General features: G+C 33.6%; 1 protein-coding gene across 1 annotated transcript in view; it reads right to left on the bottom strand.

The window, feature by feature from the left end:
- LOC126819809 (uncharacterized) overlaps nt 1–12,407 on the bottom strand; it is a 117,057-nt gene extending 104,650 nt beyond the window's left edge. Inside the window, exons 1-3 of the mRNA XM_056100271.1 lie at nt 12,231–12,407; nt 10,941–11,049; nt 780–1,053 (exon numbers count right to left, since the gene is read on the bottom strand). Coding sequence (XP_055956246.1) covers nt 780–1,053; nt 10,941–11,049; nt 12,231–12,285 — 438 coding nt within the window. The 5' untranslated portion in view covers nt 12,286–12,407. The remainder of the gene's footprint in view (nt 1–779; nt 1,054–10,940; nt 11,050–12,230) is intronic.
- Nucleotides 12,408–18,862: the final 6,455 nt, after the last annotated feature.

Below are 18,862 nucleotides of genomic sequence, written 5' to 3'. Positions count from 1 at the left end.
CGATTTTGTGTACAATCAGGGGCAATAATCCACAAAGTTATGGCCTGAAATGTGCAAATATCAAAAGGGACAGATCTTTGGGACATAAAGATATGTTTTAAGTTTCATCAAAATCGGATAAAAATTAAGACCTCTAGAGGGTCCACAACCTTCGTATTACATACTTTTACATAATTTGCGTACAAAGAGCAGCCATTTTGTCAGGCAGTTTCATCATCAGGGTGATATATTCAAATGTTTTATTTAAATCAGATAAAAATTGTTACCTCCAGCCAGAGTGACCACAAGCTAAAAACGTGATTTTTCGTACAATCAGGGGCCATAATTCAGGAAGTTGCGATCCGATATGCACGAATATCGAAAGGAAACAAGATATTTGGGTCATAAACATGCATTTCAAGTTTCATCAAAATCAGATCAAAACTGTAACCTCTTGAGTGTCCACAAGCTAAAAACATGATTTTTCGTACAATCAGGGGCCATAATCCATGAAGTTACGGTCCAATACATGCCAATATAGAAAGGAACCGAGATCTTTGGGAGATCGGATAAACTTTGTGACCTGTAGAGTGTCCTCAAATAAAATGTGAACGGACACGCGGACGGACAGGGGCGACGACAATATACGGCCATAATTCAGGAAGTTATGATCCAATATGCGCGAGTTTTGAAAGGAACCCAGATCTTTGGGTTATAAACATGCATTTTAAGTTTCATCAAAATCGTACAAGGGGCGGCCATGAAAATGCGGGCATATAAAAACTAAAACAATTACTTACCACAGGAGCAGATGTTGTTGTTAGACAAATTTTTCCTGCTGGACATGTTGTACAGACCATTTCTCCTAGCAAGGAATATGTTCCACTGGGACATGCCGTCAGAGTGTTGGCAGAACAGCTGAATCCTGCCGGACACGCAGTGCATGCCGCAGCAGCACTAACACTGTATTCATTGGCTGAGCATGCTTGACAATCAGACGACAGAGTACTATTCCAATTAGAGTTAGCTGTTCCTGGGGAACACGGTGTCCTTGGATCTGATCCACCAGTACAGCTAGAAGCATGGAAAACAATATTGTTAACATCTAGAGAACATTACAGTTTTATAATCACAAATTTCAGTTGAAACAATATAGAGCATGGTGGAGAGTTTTCTTAATGTTTAAAATGTTTACAAGAAAGAATAATTTGAATTATATGTTATTTGTGTAATATCTATAGACCTTATTTTTCTTATGTAAACTCAGTAAAGTATTATCCAAAGTTGGTTGCTAGCGACTGGAAATTGACCTTGCCATGTTTTAAAAGCTTGCAGTTGTTTTATGCTTTTTGTGTAAGAAATATTAGATAATATATAGTCTAATCCAATAGATACCAAAACTTGCAAGTAAGGAACATGCTGACTTGTTACAAACAAAAGCTTGTGTTGATATCTATGTGAGATTACAGTTCTTTTCATACTTTAACTTCTAATATTCTAATCAACAAAACCACTAATACATGAAAAACGTTTTGCCTTATTCTACTAGTCATCAATATTCTTTTAGAATCCAAAATTAATAATCTGAAACACGATTTTTATTTTTCTAAGGGAATACGAAAGGTAACAATCTCAATAAAGAACCATCAGAATATTTGAAGCCTGATTCCCATTTGTCAGGGATAACAAGGAAAGTTTGCCTAGTCATTCACACAGAATGAAAACTGATGTCCAATGTATACAATCTGCACTTGAAACAATTATTTAAATCATTCTTTAAATTAGACTCAGAAAAACAACTGTATTATGATGCTTTACCTTTACCTCATTTATGCAATTTCATTTATTTTATATATATATATATATATATATATATATATATATATATATATATATATATCAACTTCATTTAATAAAATATTCATTGAAGATAAAACGTCCCTACTCAAGGTCAAGATGTTAGATACTTTATACTAGTTTAACTGATTGTTCCAGGTAATTTAATAATTAATCAAGTCTTGTTGATGTCTTTTGTCTTCAGAAAGGGTTAAAACAACCATTATGCCAAATCAATATTTTCATTTAAATAATGTATGTACCAAACAAGATCTTTTTGAGAAGCTATTAAACCTTTTTTTATTGGAAAGACAGTTAAACCAAAAGTGTTTTGATGTATAGTTATCTATAATATTATTTATAATGCCCCCTTTATCTCCGCTTAAGACAACTTTGATCAACAATTGTATTAAAATGGGGTTGCCAGTTTCATCATTACATTTCTTACATACAAACTAATCATGATTATGATATCTGTGTCACAGGTTTTTTCTGAATTCTTTGTCATTCAACTGTATACACAAGGAAATTATATATCATATATAGCTAATTAAGTTTCAGTCTAATTAATCAATCGTTTCATTTCATCTTTATGGTTATACTAAGTTATACACATGTCCAGGTGTCATCAGAAGAGCTACGTTTTTATTGGCTCTTTTACAATACACAAGTAAAAACACAACACAATGATAAAACTTGGACATGCTAAACAAAATCTAATTTAAAACAAAATGAAATGAAATGGGGTTCAATGTCCTACTGTTCTGTTCTGAACAATTTTAAAACAAAAGAAAAAGGAACTAAAAATTTGTTGAAAATTTAAATAATCATATAAAAACAAAAGGGACAATTACAGCCGATATATAACATTTTAAAAATACAATAGTTTTTTTCTCCACCCATATTTGGATCAGTTTATTTATACAAATTAAAATAGTGTAACTGAATTATGTTCACATATATCATGGATTGTTTACAGATATGATATTTTAGAGACACACCCATTCTTTAACCTGGAATTTAATATAAATTACTTGGTATCTTATATCCTGTATAGTTTTTGCATCAACACGATCCAACATGATATATTGCATAACCAGCGGTTGCCAGGCAAGATACACCCACATTTTGCAAGAGATGGATAGAGAACAAGCTAAAAATAAAAAAAAGGGATTTTTCGTACTATCAGGGGCCACAATCCAGGAAGTTATGGTCTGAAATGCGAGAATATCGAAATGGATTGAGATATTTGGGACATATTTTAAGTTACATCAATATCGGATAAAAATTGTGACTTCTAGAAAATCCAACACCTTGGTATTATATACTTTTACACTATTTGTGTATGAGGAATGGACATTTTGTCTCGAGGTTTTGGTCCGATGTTCACAGAATTTGAACTCAACCATCATTAGGGTTTAATGGTGATATATTCAAACTTTTTTTTAAATCAGATATAAATTTTGACCTATGCGATTTTTTGTACAATCAAGGGCCATAATTCAGGAAGTTATGATCCAATACATGCCAATATTGAAAGGAACCAAGATCTTTTGGAGATATATCTATATTTCAAGATTCGTCAAAATCGGATAAGAATTGTAACCTCTAGTGTGACCACAAACAAATTGTGAACGGACACACAGACGGACGGACGGGGGCGACGACAATATAGGTCCACATGAAAATGTGGGCATATAAAAACTGGATTTATATAATGATGTTCATAGACATATATATTGAGACAAAAATACAAACAATAAATAAATTCCTTTAGGGCTTATAGCAGCTTTATATTAAATTGATTTATAACAACTACCCTACCCATTCTTAAGATAACAATAACAGTGTGATAAACCGATAATTCTATGCATGTATAATCAGACCTATATTATTTTTCAGATATCCATTTCAAGTGTTTATAGGACTAATAATTTGACAATTTGCCAATACAATTTATTACTGTTATAACAGAATGATCATAAGATTTAGAAATTGTCTTAGATTTCATACTTTCAACTAATAATTATATTAATTTCTTTTTAAATTTTAAAATTCTCAGAATTAACCCTTAACACCTAGACTGCATTAAACTGCTGCTCAAAACAGTCAAGTAAAAAACTGTAAGCTATCTAAGGACCATATTTCTATGACTCACGTAGTTTGAGGTGGTCTAGGGAGAGGTGGTTTTGTCCGGTTTTGAAAATGAGCAACCGAATACAAATCGCTATTTTTTTCAGGGAAGTGGGATAGTCAATATTTACATGTACCAGATGATAAAGTTTTGTTTGCCTTTAGTTTACAAGTTGAATGAGTAGCTTGAACAATATTTCAGTAATAAAAAAAATAGTACCAGTATTAGTGAAGCTTTTTAAAGAATCTGATTAAAATACAGATCTATATTTGGTTTAGTTTTTTTTATACTTTTGATGGCCTCTACTATATGAAAATCTGACCAGTTGTAGTGGAAGGCTGCGTCAGGGATCAAACGAGTGGTTTTTGACCCTATGACATCAGACATTGCTGTTTCTAGTGGGATACCCACTGTGGGATACCCACTGTTCCGTGCACAGCACGCCAAGAATTCTCCGCAACAGACCATTTAATTGGCTAATCCCTCACATCAACCAGAATGTGTGTTATATAACAACTCTTCCAGATCCTAGTGTAGTAAAGACAAGTAAAATTAAATTTTGAACTATAAAATGAAACGAAATAAAATCTCTGTTTTAATCAGATTGCTTTTTTAAAAAAAAAATTATCAAATCATTTTGTCCAGCTGACCTTTTGGGTACAATTTTTATATCATATAACTTGATCATTGTATGATGACTTCCATTTGGTAGCATTAGTATAGTCAAACACGTATTAATGGCCAAATGGTTTTCAAATATCAGTTTAATACCATGTGTCAAACTCAACTAAAAAATGACCCATTTAGCTCTAAATAGTGACAACATATCCTTATTCTGTCCTAAAAAACCTAATGCCAAATTTACTTGTAAATTAAACATGATCCATTACTTTGTACCCTTAATTGAAAAAATATCAGAAATGGTGAAATCTGAATGATAACACCTGTTCTTTTTATAGCAGTTATCATAATTGCAACAATTCATATCTATTTTAAATACAGAAAACGATCTTAACTATATGTTCCCAGTAGATATCTATGGTATTATATAAGATTTCGATTATTTTTTTAAATTTCACTATTAACCAATTGTTACACAGATGTCACAAAAATAATTAACCAAATTTTGTTTATATTATGATCATTAAACTCTTATTGATAATTTATAGTGTATAAAGTTAATTTTCTTTTCTATACAATAATTCTTCTTAAAATAAAAAAAATAACTATAAATTGCCTCGACAAAAGCAGGTTGCAAGTTTTTATACATATCAAGTGCTCAATTGTCAATTACCATTTCCATGATAATCAAAGAGGTCTTAATTGATTGTCAGTCCTTTCATCATGGGAAGCATTGTCTAATCCACTTAATATCTAAAACATCCAATGGTCTAGAGAGTTTATTATGGGCTTGTCATGTGAATAAATGTCTAAATAATAATTTATGTAACATTTGAAGCCAGAAACACACTCGGCGACGGGCAAATTTAATTCTTACATAATGCATCTTAGGCCTTAAATGTTATATAAACTATTAATTTGACATTTATTAACAAAACAAGACCATTATCAACTCTTGATGGCATCGGATACTTGAGATATGAACTTTATTAGAACGGTTCGCCATTTAAAAATTTAATTTAAAAATGGGAAAGTGAGGCCAAGTCTCAAATATTTACCAGTCCCCTGGTTACCACAATGCACACATCTTGTCAAAACTACAAACAGTGATAACTTGGGTCAGAATGAAGTAATTTGTATGAAATTTTCAATATTGTCATTTTACATTAGTTTTTTTTTTTTAGCTATTATAGCAAGAATGGTCAGCTCTTTATCTAAATCTTACATAATGTATCTTTAAAGAAAAGTAATTTTGAACAATTAATCTTGTGCCAGAAATGTTGGTCAGAACTTTGTTATTGCCAACATTAATAGAGTTGACATAGGACTTAAAGGTCAGCAAAAAGCATGCAACTATTGAATGAAACTTACATACCAAAGGGTTTTCACTGTCGCATAAAAGAGAGAGAGATATATATATAAAATATATATATTGACAATCTTGAGAACTTGTTGGCAATGGATCACAATAAAAGTGACAAAGCATACGATACAGTCATGGATAAATTATATATTTCCTATGGGACTCTATAATGATAGTCAACTCTATATAGGTATCTGTATTAAATGCCCATTTGGCTTTCAGCCAGGTAGTCAAATAGAAATCTAACTGGGATCGAGAATAAAAATAATCTGAAGTAATTTTTCTGTAAGTGTTGATTTTCAATTTATAAAGCAATAATCTCTGAGCTTACTGTCAATATAGATATACAACTTAAGACACCAACCTTCAACTAGTACTTATAATATCAAATTACAACATTTTAAATATATGCAATAGCAGCTATTGAATAAAATATTGATAAATGCTAGCAATAAGTACCATTACCTTCACATATAAACACTTTTGTTGACTATGCATGAGGAAGATAAAAAAAAATGTCATATGGTCTAATTAAAAGGCCATGGGAGCATCAACTATCTGGAGTATTTCTATTCATTGAGAAATACTTATTTCTAAAAACAGATCTGCCAGGCACTCTACGGTGACCTGAACAAGACAGAATAGTATTTAATGCCCATTCATTACCAACAAGGTCATTTCTAAACCAATGGAAAGATAATCGAAAAATCCATGAGGATAGGGAGGCTACACTAATTGTAACATCAAGTTTAGGATAGAAACAATGACACCTAAATTTCAGATAGACCTGATGATCTAAAGTACACACGCCAGCAGATAAACTGATAAAATTCCAATAAGAGCTCTGTCCAGCATAGCATTCATAATTGGTAACCAGAATTTTGAAAATTTAAAACATTTTTTTGAAGCAAATTACAATGATTTAGTGTTTTTATAATGGAGATGGTCTAACAATAAAGATTGATGATAATGATAGTTACTCAGATCAACATATATAGATTTTAAGTGAACACATTTAATTCCCACTCTTAAAGAATGACATCATCAGTAATGAAATGAAATGGGGTTTAGCATCTTATTTTTCTGCACCAGCTGGGCTAATGAAGACTGGCATATGCAATTTGCTTTATGCTGAACATTTTACGACCTAGAATCATTTTGAATTCCACCTGTCAAGGTTTCTTTTTTTTTTTTACATGCCTGTCAACGTGTGGGGCTACATGTGACATTGGTTTTTCATCCCATCCAAACGACCTGACACTCTTCCTTACCAGGAACTTCCGAATCCCCAATCTCCATGTTAATGAGCCACCATCACTACCTTCATCATTTTTACCAAATCTTTCAGTGTGGCGTCTCCAAATTTTATCAACGGTGTTATTCTCAGTAAATTGTTCAAATTTTGTTTTTCAAAAATAACTATAAGTGGTGTTTCTAATCTTTCGAATTGAAATATGCAAGTTTGGTACTGCCAGTGATATTGTGAAGGAAATCTTTAATTTAGTGTGGCATTTGAATGGCAGTATCATGTTTAGTGAAAGTATTTATCTATGGAAGGGTATCGCTGTCAATATTAAATGCTCTGCTAAAATGTCTTTTCCATTGATTATATGTAAAAAGTACAATGTACAAAGTCCTAAAATCGGTAATGATGAAGTCAAAATACCTCTAAGGCCAAAGTTAAATGTAAAATGTCAAATGTAATGTGTCAAAGGACAAATGTTTGATTGGAAAGGCTGTTTTTTGGCGTGTCTACATTTCCCTCATTACATTTTACATTTGCGTTGAAAATGTAAGTTATCACGTGACTCATTACCATATACGGAAACGAGGCCAAGATCAGCCTGGCACACTATAAGCCAGCACACGATAAGGGGAAATCAACCTGGCACACTATAAAAAATTTACTTACCTTGAAAAAAACGATCAAATTTTGATGGTACTAAACTATATTACCATGATTACGGAGTGGGGGAGGGTATGCAATGTCAACATACGGGTCATAATGCGATATTCACGATATCATGTTACATATCGGTGAAAAGCATGTTCATGTATACATTTTCCTCTCTTTAAGTAGCCTACACGTATATTCATTATTTGTTGGGCACAATGATTATACTTTTTTTTAAAAATTGGATTAAAGTTAATTAGCCTGTACTAAAATTTAGAGAGGATGTGGGGGCGGTGGCGAGGGTTCAAAATACGGGTCTTAATACGAATTCCAATTATCATGTTTATCACTAGAAAGTATGTTTGTATGGCTCTATGAATCTATCAGTTATTTCCTGGCACATTCATAATTATGTACTTTAGAGAAAGAAAAATCCTCCTTGTTTTTTCGACAGTAACCTAATTGCTAAATATAGACTATACTTTCGATTTGTCAAAGGCTTGGATTAGCCATACCAATCACATGATTTTATTGCAGGCACGGCCATCCAGTGAATTTCTTATGGTTTGCCATTTTGATTGCCTGAATATCGTATGGTAAATATCTTGTATGTGTAAAATAGCTTTATTTAACGTACCCTTTCACCGAGGTAATATCGCGGACAATGTAAATATCTGATAGTGTGCTGGGCTGCTGGTTTATAGTGTGCCAGGTTGATCTCGGCTTCATTTCTGTATATGTTAAGTCATGTGATATCCTACATTTGCATATCAAACTTTGTGCTCTGCCTAAGATGCTATGTAGAAAGCGTGAAGAACAAATGTGATGAGGGAAATGTCAAATGCAGATACGTCTAAAACAGTATTTTCCAATAAAACATTTGACATTTGAAACATTGCATTCGATGTTTTACATTTAACTTTGGCCTTAGAGGTAATTTGACTTTATCATTACCGGTATTAAGACTTCGTTCATTGTATTTTTTAGACGTAATCAATAGAAAAGACATTTTCGCAGAGCATTTAATATTGGCAGCGATACCCTTCCATATTTATCGTTATTTCTTTGCCTGGGAGGTAAGAAAATTATAACTCGGTTTTCATGTATAGAAGATGCACAGGCATAGAAGACTCAGGATTGTTTTGCCAGTGCTGCTTAATTTGTGTTTACGATCTCATGTTTAAGACACCCCCCTTTTTTGATTGCAGCAAGTATTTCACACTACTTGTAAGAAGTATGCGCCTTAACACAGATCTCATTTCAGATAAATTGATCTCGATTTCGCAGTCTGATCTGGAGTTGACCCACAAAATCTTACACATTACTAAAAATGTCTGATAAAGAAAATGCCCATGTCAACATATCTGACATTTTCTTGCACACTCTCATCACCATCATATTCTCAGTTATAGCGAACCACTCAGTTAGTAGTACCACTAATGCATGGCCCATGGGGGGAAAGATGGTACAACAGCTAATTTCTGATCCTCTCGTCAACAAGAATTTGCTCCCAGCAATGACCTGAAATGTCAGTAAATGGACTCAAATTTTCAAACTTTTCGCTGGCCTGACTGAATAGTAATGTTAAATACTCGGCTTGAGTCATGAGCTGTACACATCTTGACACCGACTACCTACTCAGATAAAACTGAAACCATTTTTACAATAAAAAATATAAGGAGTGGAAAAGTCTGTTATATAAGTCTATTCTGTGCACAACTGTAAGTTACTGAGCTATTGTTACAGTACAAGTACTGGTTGGAATGTCATTAGATTTTGTCTATTCATGTATTACAAAAGATACTTCTATAACACTAGTACCTGACAAACCAAGTGAATGAGTCTATTCATAAAACTGTATCATTTATTGACCGAACAAGATTATTTGCTGCTAAATGGATTTGTAATAATGTGGATTATAAGGTGTTATGTCAATTGAATTCTTACTACCATATACAAAAATATACAATAGATTAGTCTTAGATAATTTCATTAATAGACTATCTTAAACAATGCCACTGACACATTTATTGTTTAAACTTTTAACAAAAACAAAAATTCTTTTAAAGACGAGTATTGACTCATTAAACTGCTTTCTGCAATTTGAATAATTCATGTACTAATGCACTGAATTGGTATTTTGTCTATTTTAGAAGTCTTGTAGAAGAAGAAACAAAATGAATAATTGTGGACAAATACTCTAAATTGTTATGTTATAGGTTTTTTTAGAAGTCTCGTACAAGAAGGAAAAAAGAGCACGGCAATAGATCTGATATATGATCATTAAGAATGAATATATTAAAATAATTAAAGCATATGTTCTAACCTGCTTTTGGATGAACATCGCCATTGTTAAAATATAAATGGATTATCTAGAATAAACACTTGGAACAGAAGTCATGTAACTGAAGATCTATAATAATTTTAGTGTATTAAAGATGCATTATATAAGAATTTTATAAAGAGCTGACCTTTTTTGCTATAAAAATTCAAAAATAGATAATGAAAAATGAATTGCAGTCAAATTACTGTATTCTGAGCAAAGTTATGAGTGTTTGAAGTTTGGACAAGGCATTCTTGGGTCCTTCAAATATCATTATTTTAGGAGTGGTGTTACAGTTTGGCTCAATATTATTTAGTGCAGATTAGATGTAATTACGTCTGATACGGTACGTGATATTTTTAAAACCCATGATGTAATTAAGTCTGATATGTGATATCTATTAAACCCATGATGTACTTAAGTCTGATATGTGATATTCTTAAAAACTGTGATGTAATTAAGTCTGATATGTGATATTTTTAAAACCCATGATACAATATGCAAATGGAAGACTAAAACATCTTGTACATCGATACATTGATGTTGATAGTTGCACATGTCCATCATTTTAACCACAATTGTGTATCGAGATGTTAATTTTATTGTGAGGTATGTGTGATTGAAATTGTATTTCAGCTTCTGATATCATTTCAAACAATTTTTAACAATTATAGATACCCCCCTCACAATGTCAAATTTCAATATCCAAATGACATCCCCTCACCCCCATTCCATGTCAAATTTCAATATCCAAATGACATGACTCAGATAATTCAACTGTTGTACTTACTAATAGCCTGGTGGACATTTCAAACAAGTGCCTTCATCATAATATTCCCCCGCACTACACACAATAACACAATCTGTAGTACAATTACATCCTACACTTTCTACTGGTTCTGAAATAAAATGAGTTAATTGAATTAATGGGGTACCTCTAGTTACAAATGTATGGCAGTGTGTAATTAATCTTATAATCTTGAAATTAGATACAGATAACCTATCTACTTTTATATTAAATCTTGCCCGTCTCTGAGGCAATTTTTACACTAATGAATACATATTTGCTAATCACTGGTGAAGCTATACAATGTTATAATTACGTATCAAAAATTGTATTCTTATAGATTTCAATTACCATCCAACATAATCAAACCAGACAGAAAGTTACTTATTTTTATTTATGTGTCTATTTCTAAGACAAGCTTTGCTCATTTTGCTATGGGTTATCATTTTCTGAGTACATTGTATTTAGTTGGCTACCCTTCTGGCTTCTATACATGTGAGAAATTTGAGCAAGTTGGATGGGCAATGAATAGTAGTATGATCTAAGGCTGGTTTTAGTATTCTACTAGTTTAAGACATTATTATCTGACTGCTATTCCAATTATTAATTCAACTTAAAGGAGCTAAATCGCTAACATTTTGGAACTAGAAATTGACAAAAGTGGGTCGCAACGCATATAATACTGTAATATGAATGTATATAAACTGATTTACATTCAATGGTTTCCGTTTTTACTCCAATTTCAAATCAGTTATGTTCGGCGAAATAAGCCAGCAGTCTCAAGCGAGTGCAAATTTCTAGCGTCTGGTTATTCCAGTCTACATACGCCGTTTGATTTGGTGCAATGTGTCTAGCCTCGTCCCTCGAGTCTCTTGATACAACTGGGGCTGAAGCGCATTATGGTACACGATTCGTGTACCAATGGTAAAATGTTTATTTTGTCTTAAATATTGGATATCAAAAGCCCATCTTTTTCCGGTAAGATCACAACATGAATGTTGATTTAATTTGACAAATAAATTGTGTTTTCAATGTTGAAGATTTTGGATGATATTGAGTTAGAGACTTTGGCTCCTTTAAATGATCAGCTTTTGGGGAGTATTCTGATTTCTAAACATTGAATCTTAGGGGTTTTTTTTATGTATTTTCCATTTTGTTTATTTTTAAATATTTATTGACAGCATTAAAAATTATTATCTGTCGGAAAAAACAAGAACTGATCAAATTGTATTAGTTGTTATTGACATAAAATAACGAATACCCCATTGAGTAGGCTAATATATTGTATCTTACCAATTATTTGATAAACAATTAATATTCCGAAAATGAAAGGTGGCCAATATCTCATACTCCAATTCCGAATAAATGACCACAATAAAATTTCCCTTTTAGCACTCCTCACTCGAAGTGATGAAACGTCAGTTTCTGATGTTCTTAAAATTTAAAATAATGAACACACGAAAATATAGATCTGACTATGATGGTCTACGAAATTATCTCAAATGTTATTTTTCTGCGATCCAGCGCTTCGAAATGTTGTTGTCATTTTGGAGAACCTTCAAACGAAACTAAAGCGAAACTTATCCGTGCGTTACAGAATGAATGTTATGGTTTATCGAGCACCTGTTGAAAATTCTTTCAAGGGAGATAACCACACAGGTAAATTGAATTGAAATGGCGTCATGTTGCTAGGCAACTGTATTGTGTAATTATATCTTGTCCTGTACTTGTTTATATTCGTTTGCGATAAAACTAATAAAGGGGTTATTTGTATAAACCCCGCCGTTCCATTTAAATAGAAATACAATCCTAATACAACAATTACTCAGTTCTAGTCATATCGCACTGAAAAGTGATAGGCCGACAGTCTGAGGGTCAAAATTAAATGCAAATATTGCAAATAAAAATAGATTGATTATCTGACAGGCAATACTCGCAATCAGGCCCGCAGTCAGCTTGCTGCCTGCGGAGGGGCAGAGAACTTTATAGGAGGGGGAGGGGCTCTCCCCCTAATGTAATGGAGGGGTATGTGTTCGGAGGTTCTCCCTCGGATGGTTAACGCGTGCGATTTGGATCAGAAGGACTGGTGTCATTGAGTCAAGTGGCGTGGTACGGTCGCCTGTCCAACCTCGTGGGTTTTCTCTTGGTCATCTGGTTTCCTCCCACTAAAGACCCCTACGCGCCAGCGAATTGTTGAAATAAAAATGAACCATATCTTAGTCCCGAAACGACCTAGTTTGTGTCGATTGGACGTTAAACCCCATCCTCTCCCTCTCCGCTAAAAACTGGACCCTCTTTCTCCGGAACGGTAAGTCGGAGAACATTGGAAATCGATAGGGTTCATCCTCTTATACCCCCAGAGCTTCCCACCAAATTTGAAAAACAAACGTTAAAATCAATACAGCCTCGATCGCGTTCAAAGGGTTTTCAGAAAATGAGGTTTAACTTTGGTACGCAAAGTCACGGAACGCTGAATATCGACAGGGTCCATCATCCCATGACCACGATACTTCACACTAAATTGGAAAAGAATCGCGGTCACAAGCCAATTGTTGACAAACGGAACGACGGACAAGGCGACGGCATACTACGACCACACTGAAATATGGGCGTATAGAAAGAAAATACCCAAACCTTTGACCTGTGTGGACCCTTTACAAGGTTTTCGTGGCAGGAGCAATATCTCCGCTAAAGTAGAATATCGATAGAATTTCTCTTTCTGATAAGACTATCAGTATCAAGCACAGGCAGTTTGTTTTTAAATAAAACAAAAAAAACCACCTACACACACAGAATTGTTATAAAAATAACCCAAAATAACTTCATTGCAAGTGTAGCAGGCTTCTGTGACAATGGCAATAACCCCACAAAGCATAGGTGCACCGCCCTGACTTTCGATAGGGCTGTTGATAGTCCGAAGTTCGGTGGTCATTGTGATGGTTCCTCGCTCGGGCAATCTGATTAAAACACAGATCCTATTTCGTTTCGTTTTTTTTTTATAATTCAAAATTTCGTTATATTTGTCTTTACTACACTAGGATCTGGAAGAGTTGTTATATTATCGGCGTTTTGGTTGGAGTCAGGGATAAGCCAATGAAACAGTCTGTTACGGCGACTTCTTGGCGTGCCATGCACGGAACTGTGGGTAAACCATTAGAAACGCCAACGCTGATTGATTAATCAATGTCTGACGTCATAGAATCAAAAGCCGCTCTTACGACCCCTGACACCGACACCACCTTATAGTACAACTTCTCAGATTTGCATGTAGTGTTGGCCATCGAAAGTTTAAAAAAAAAACGAAACGAAATATAGATCTGTATTTTAATCAGATTGCGGGTCGGGTAAATTCATAGCTTTTGATGAAATGGAAAATTATTACACTTTGTCGGAAACAAAATGCGCGATTTTTAAGTTCTTAAGCCAATTTCTTTTACTATATTTCGAAATGGCCATATACACAATGCTTTCCAAATTCCATAACTGATTTCATACCAATTTAGGATTTTAGTCTACACTTTAATTGGCCATAAACATCCGTGGATACGCCCCTGGGCCTATTTTTTCGTAATTGGTTGGGCTGACTAGATATATTTCATATCGCTGTAAATATCGTGAAAACCCCACAGCACCCATGGTATGAAACTGTAGTTATTAACCTGATTATTCCATTAAGTTCTAGTGGGTAATTGACATTTTTGGCTGGAAAATAAAAATGAATAAATTTAGATTTTAACTTTTCTTCAAAACAAAACAATTCTAAATCGAACACTATTTTGGTTGTATTTTCTTTTCTTTTCTAAAGTATACTTAGGCAATATACAAATTAGCTACGAGAACGGAGCTAAAAATGTTGAGATATATACTGATGTGCTTGTTTTTAGCTACGATTGGGTGCCTTTAGTTCCAAGTGGCAAACGCAACTTCTTTATTAATGCATGTAACATCTTAAAAATAAGATACTTTTATACTATTATGACTAATTAAACTTACAGAGGCCAATGTAGTGGCACGACTATCGCCTAACCTCAAATAATATTCGCGTTTAAATTAATGACGCGTTGTTTTTATCCGACATACACCGTCATATATATCCATCTTCCGTTTAAAAATGGCGTTCCCGGTAAAGGCTTAACGTCTCGATTTTAAAAACGATGATTTATACCCGTTTCAGATAGGATTATATGCTTAATAATTGTAGTTGGATGTGGCAGAAATGTTATAAATAACAATAATCAATCGTTGTTTTGATGAAAAATATTGTTAATTTTGCTTACTGAGGCCCGATGTGATTTGCGTTGGACTTTGCTACGTGGAACTATATAGCACCATGTCTTATCTCCTCATAGCACACTGTATGGCGTATGCCCGTCTTCATTAGTACAGTTCGGAGCAGAACAGTGGGACGTTAATAAACCCCATTTCATTTCTTTTTCATTTCATTTCGAAACATGAAGGGTTGAGAGATGAGGTTTGTATATACAAATAACACACGTTCGTGACATGGGATGTAATATAATTAGTTAAATCATGAAGAATTCCTGCTCTTTTGTGGGCTTTAAAGGAGTACACCTTTGTATGCTAGTATATATCCTTAGTGTATTCCTATATGTCATAATTCTTTCTTTGTTCAATTATTTGTTTATAAAATAAATAAAAATAAATTTAGTCTGTAATCAAAGTCATGTAGATATAGATTTACGCTCTTAAAGATACATTATGTAAGATTTAGATAAAGAACTAGCCATTCTTGCTATAATAGTTCGAAAGTAGATGATGTAAAATGAATAATTTGAAAATTTCATTCAAATTACTCTATTGCAAGCGAAGATATTAGCCTTTGAAGGTTTGACAGACGTGTGCAATAATTTCAACCACCGTACTGGTTGATCGAAGCTTATAGCCCGTTCAGACGCTTAAGTTGAACTGGTTTAAAAACCCCGGGGATCGTTAAACCAGTTTAACTTAAGCGTCTGAACGCACATGTGGGGCAAATAAACCAGTTTAAAAACCCCAGCTCGCGACCTGTCTTCGAGAAGGCTTTTTATTTTAAACCGGTTCATCTTATAGCCGTCTGAACGGGTTGGCTTAAAAACCCCAGCTCCAGCTTGCTTTGAGCATGCGCAGTACGCAGTAAGTTACATTCCTGTGAAAATATCGGGGTCAGACTGTGCCAATGTTATCTAAAGCGTGCGAGAACCGAATAAAGAATATGAAGCTACCCATGCGCAATTAACTCTAATCTCCGACCGAAGAGGTCAGAGTAGTTAAACTAGTTTGGCTTATAGTACGTGTGAACGCAACACGATGCTGTCTTAAAAACCCCAGCGATTATGAACTGGGTTAAAAATAAGCGTCTGAACGGGCTATTAGTCTCGGTCCCCCATATTTGATTAAATCAAAGTATCGCTGAACCATTCTAATTTATTTAATATCGGAGAAATCTGATGCCATCGACAGTTGATTAAGGCCTGGATCAGTTAAATAATGTCTAATACTTTAGAAAACATTTAAGGCCTAAAGAAAGACCTGCAATAGGCAGATTTAGCTCTTGCATAATGCATGTTTAAAGATATGTGATCTGAAATATTTTGTTGCATATTAATTGACGGGTGTACTTCTTTAGTCAAATATACTGGTTTCATATTATATTGTGTACAATTTATCTTATAAAGACAGTTTCAAGGGGATTATATTAGCTATTAGAAAAAGAACAAACAGGCATTTATTGGCTTCAGTCAGGCAGTGCGTGTATCTAACCTACATAGAAACAAACAAACAGATCGACACTGCATGTCGATACCAGTATTTAGCTGGGTAGGTTTTGGAATTCCTTGTTTAGTAAATTCCCTGTTAATATGTTTTCTTTTGCTGTAAGTACAATTATTATTACAATTTATTTGTATATATAATATACATGTACATAAACCTATTCACAAACATGCCTACTAAATTCATGGTGAGACCAAAGACCGCTTTTTGTCTTCTCGGTTTTCAACTGCTAAATTTTTTCATTAGAGAAGTCACTGAACAAGTATGTTCTGTCAGTGTTATTAGAATGTAGGTTTATGCCATTCAATATCATGTCACATTGAACTTTTTGTAAACTAAGCTTATATATCTGTATATACAAAAAATCCGATTATTGTAAAAGGAATGGTATAAACAAATCTTATAACGATAAGAACGATCATTTAACCACGGTAAGCTATTCAAAGTGTATATTTCCAATAGTCATACTGCAACCTTGCTGGGTTCTTTAAGTGCTTTGGTACCAGTGAAACATAGAAGCCCATCTTTTCACTGTAAGATAAGGTTTGGCTCCTTAAAATATTAGATTAGCCTACCCCTCTCCCACCGCAAATTTATTTTTGGCATTTAAAATATACCCTATCCCGCCCCAAGTAATATTGCCATTAAGAAAGATAATTAGGGCATGTGTCTTTAAAAATATTTTTTGACGACCCAAAGGGCAGAGTGACTAAGTAGGGTCGGGTTCAGTGTCCCTAGTGAATAATTCAGTGGGCTCGTATTTTCCTTAAACATAAATTAGTACCTGTTTTCTACAGACCATAAATAATAAGTTTCTAAACTGAAGTAAATTATTATACTCCATACTGCACAGTAGATATCGCTTGTGTGATATATTTCATAATCTACTGCGATATCTCCTAAGGAGATATCGTTTTACATGAATTTGATTGGTCAGTTGAAAAGGAACTACTTTTTTTATTTTCAAAGAACAGTTCATTTCTTATTAAAAGTAAATTTTTTTTTAAAATTAAAAATGAACTATTGTTATTCAATTGACCTTGATGGAAACACTGGGTCCATATAAAGGACTTTGCAATGGTTGAATTGCTGTCAAAAAATGATGTACCACTACGCCGTAATGTCAGTAAAAGTGATATCTACAGCAAAGAATAATATTTATCTATTTGTGCATGTAAGAAGGGATTGGGTGATAAATAAAATCTCCTACTCGTCTCTTTTGATATCAAAAAATACCAACACTCGTTGATAAAGTAAAAAAAAAAAACTCGACACAGCCTCGTTTTTTGTTACTTTATCAACTTGTGTTGATATTTTTTGATATCAAAAAAGACTGGTAGGAGATTCTCTATATACACATTCATATTACTTTGTTATATACCTTGCGACCCATTTGTGTCCATTTCTATGTGCTAAAGAATAGAGAATAAGCTCCTTTAACTCAATATTTTCCATAATATTCGAAATTGAAAACATGAATTATAATTCATTATTGGTCCTTTCAAATAATATTGCTCTAGCTATCTTAATTGTGAATATATGGGATCCTAAACTCCAATATTCAAGACACTATACTTTATAATGAACAAAAAAAAATAAAATAAAATAACAACCAGCATATGTACAAGACAATGTGTAAGTAATTAGTAACTGTGGTGCAATTTGGACTGTTCCAGTATTTCACCGTACTTAATAAATTAATTGATCAGAAATTACAATATAATTCACTTTATATAGGCCCACATTTATGTTACATTGTACTATTCAGATCCATTTTCGTCTATTTTAAGGTTCTAAATAATAGAGCCATAAAATGTTGAATTGTCAAATAGATCTAACCCGCGACCGGTATATCAATCGGGTTCTCAGCTGGGATAGCCTAGGCGCAGGAATCAACGACAGGTTAAGCTGCCGATCTTTTATGTGGGCCAAAGCTTTAATTTTGCATTAGAGGTTTTTTTTGGGAAGTGTGTATTAGACTTTAATTCGTTTTTGTTTTTTTTATTTTCTTTTAAGTTTTTGCAGATATTAGAGCATGCCACCCCCCTCCCCCGCCCGCCCAGATCTATTTCTTAAGGCCTACTCAAGATTTCGTCAAGGTCTCTGAAAAGTAAGATTAGGGCACGTGATTGTTGGCGAGATTGTGGGTTAGG

Source organism: Patella vulgata, chromosome 4, assembly GCF_932274485.2.
Source record: "Patella vulgata chromosome 4, xgPatVulg1.2, whole genome shotgun sequence".
In the NCBI taxonomy this organism is placed as follows: domain Eukaryota; kingdom Metazoa; phylum Mollusca; class Gastropoda; family Patellidae; genus Patella; species Patella vulgata.
Note: the sequence above shows the minus strand (reverse complement) of the source record. Positions and strands in the feature narration are given on the sequence as shown.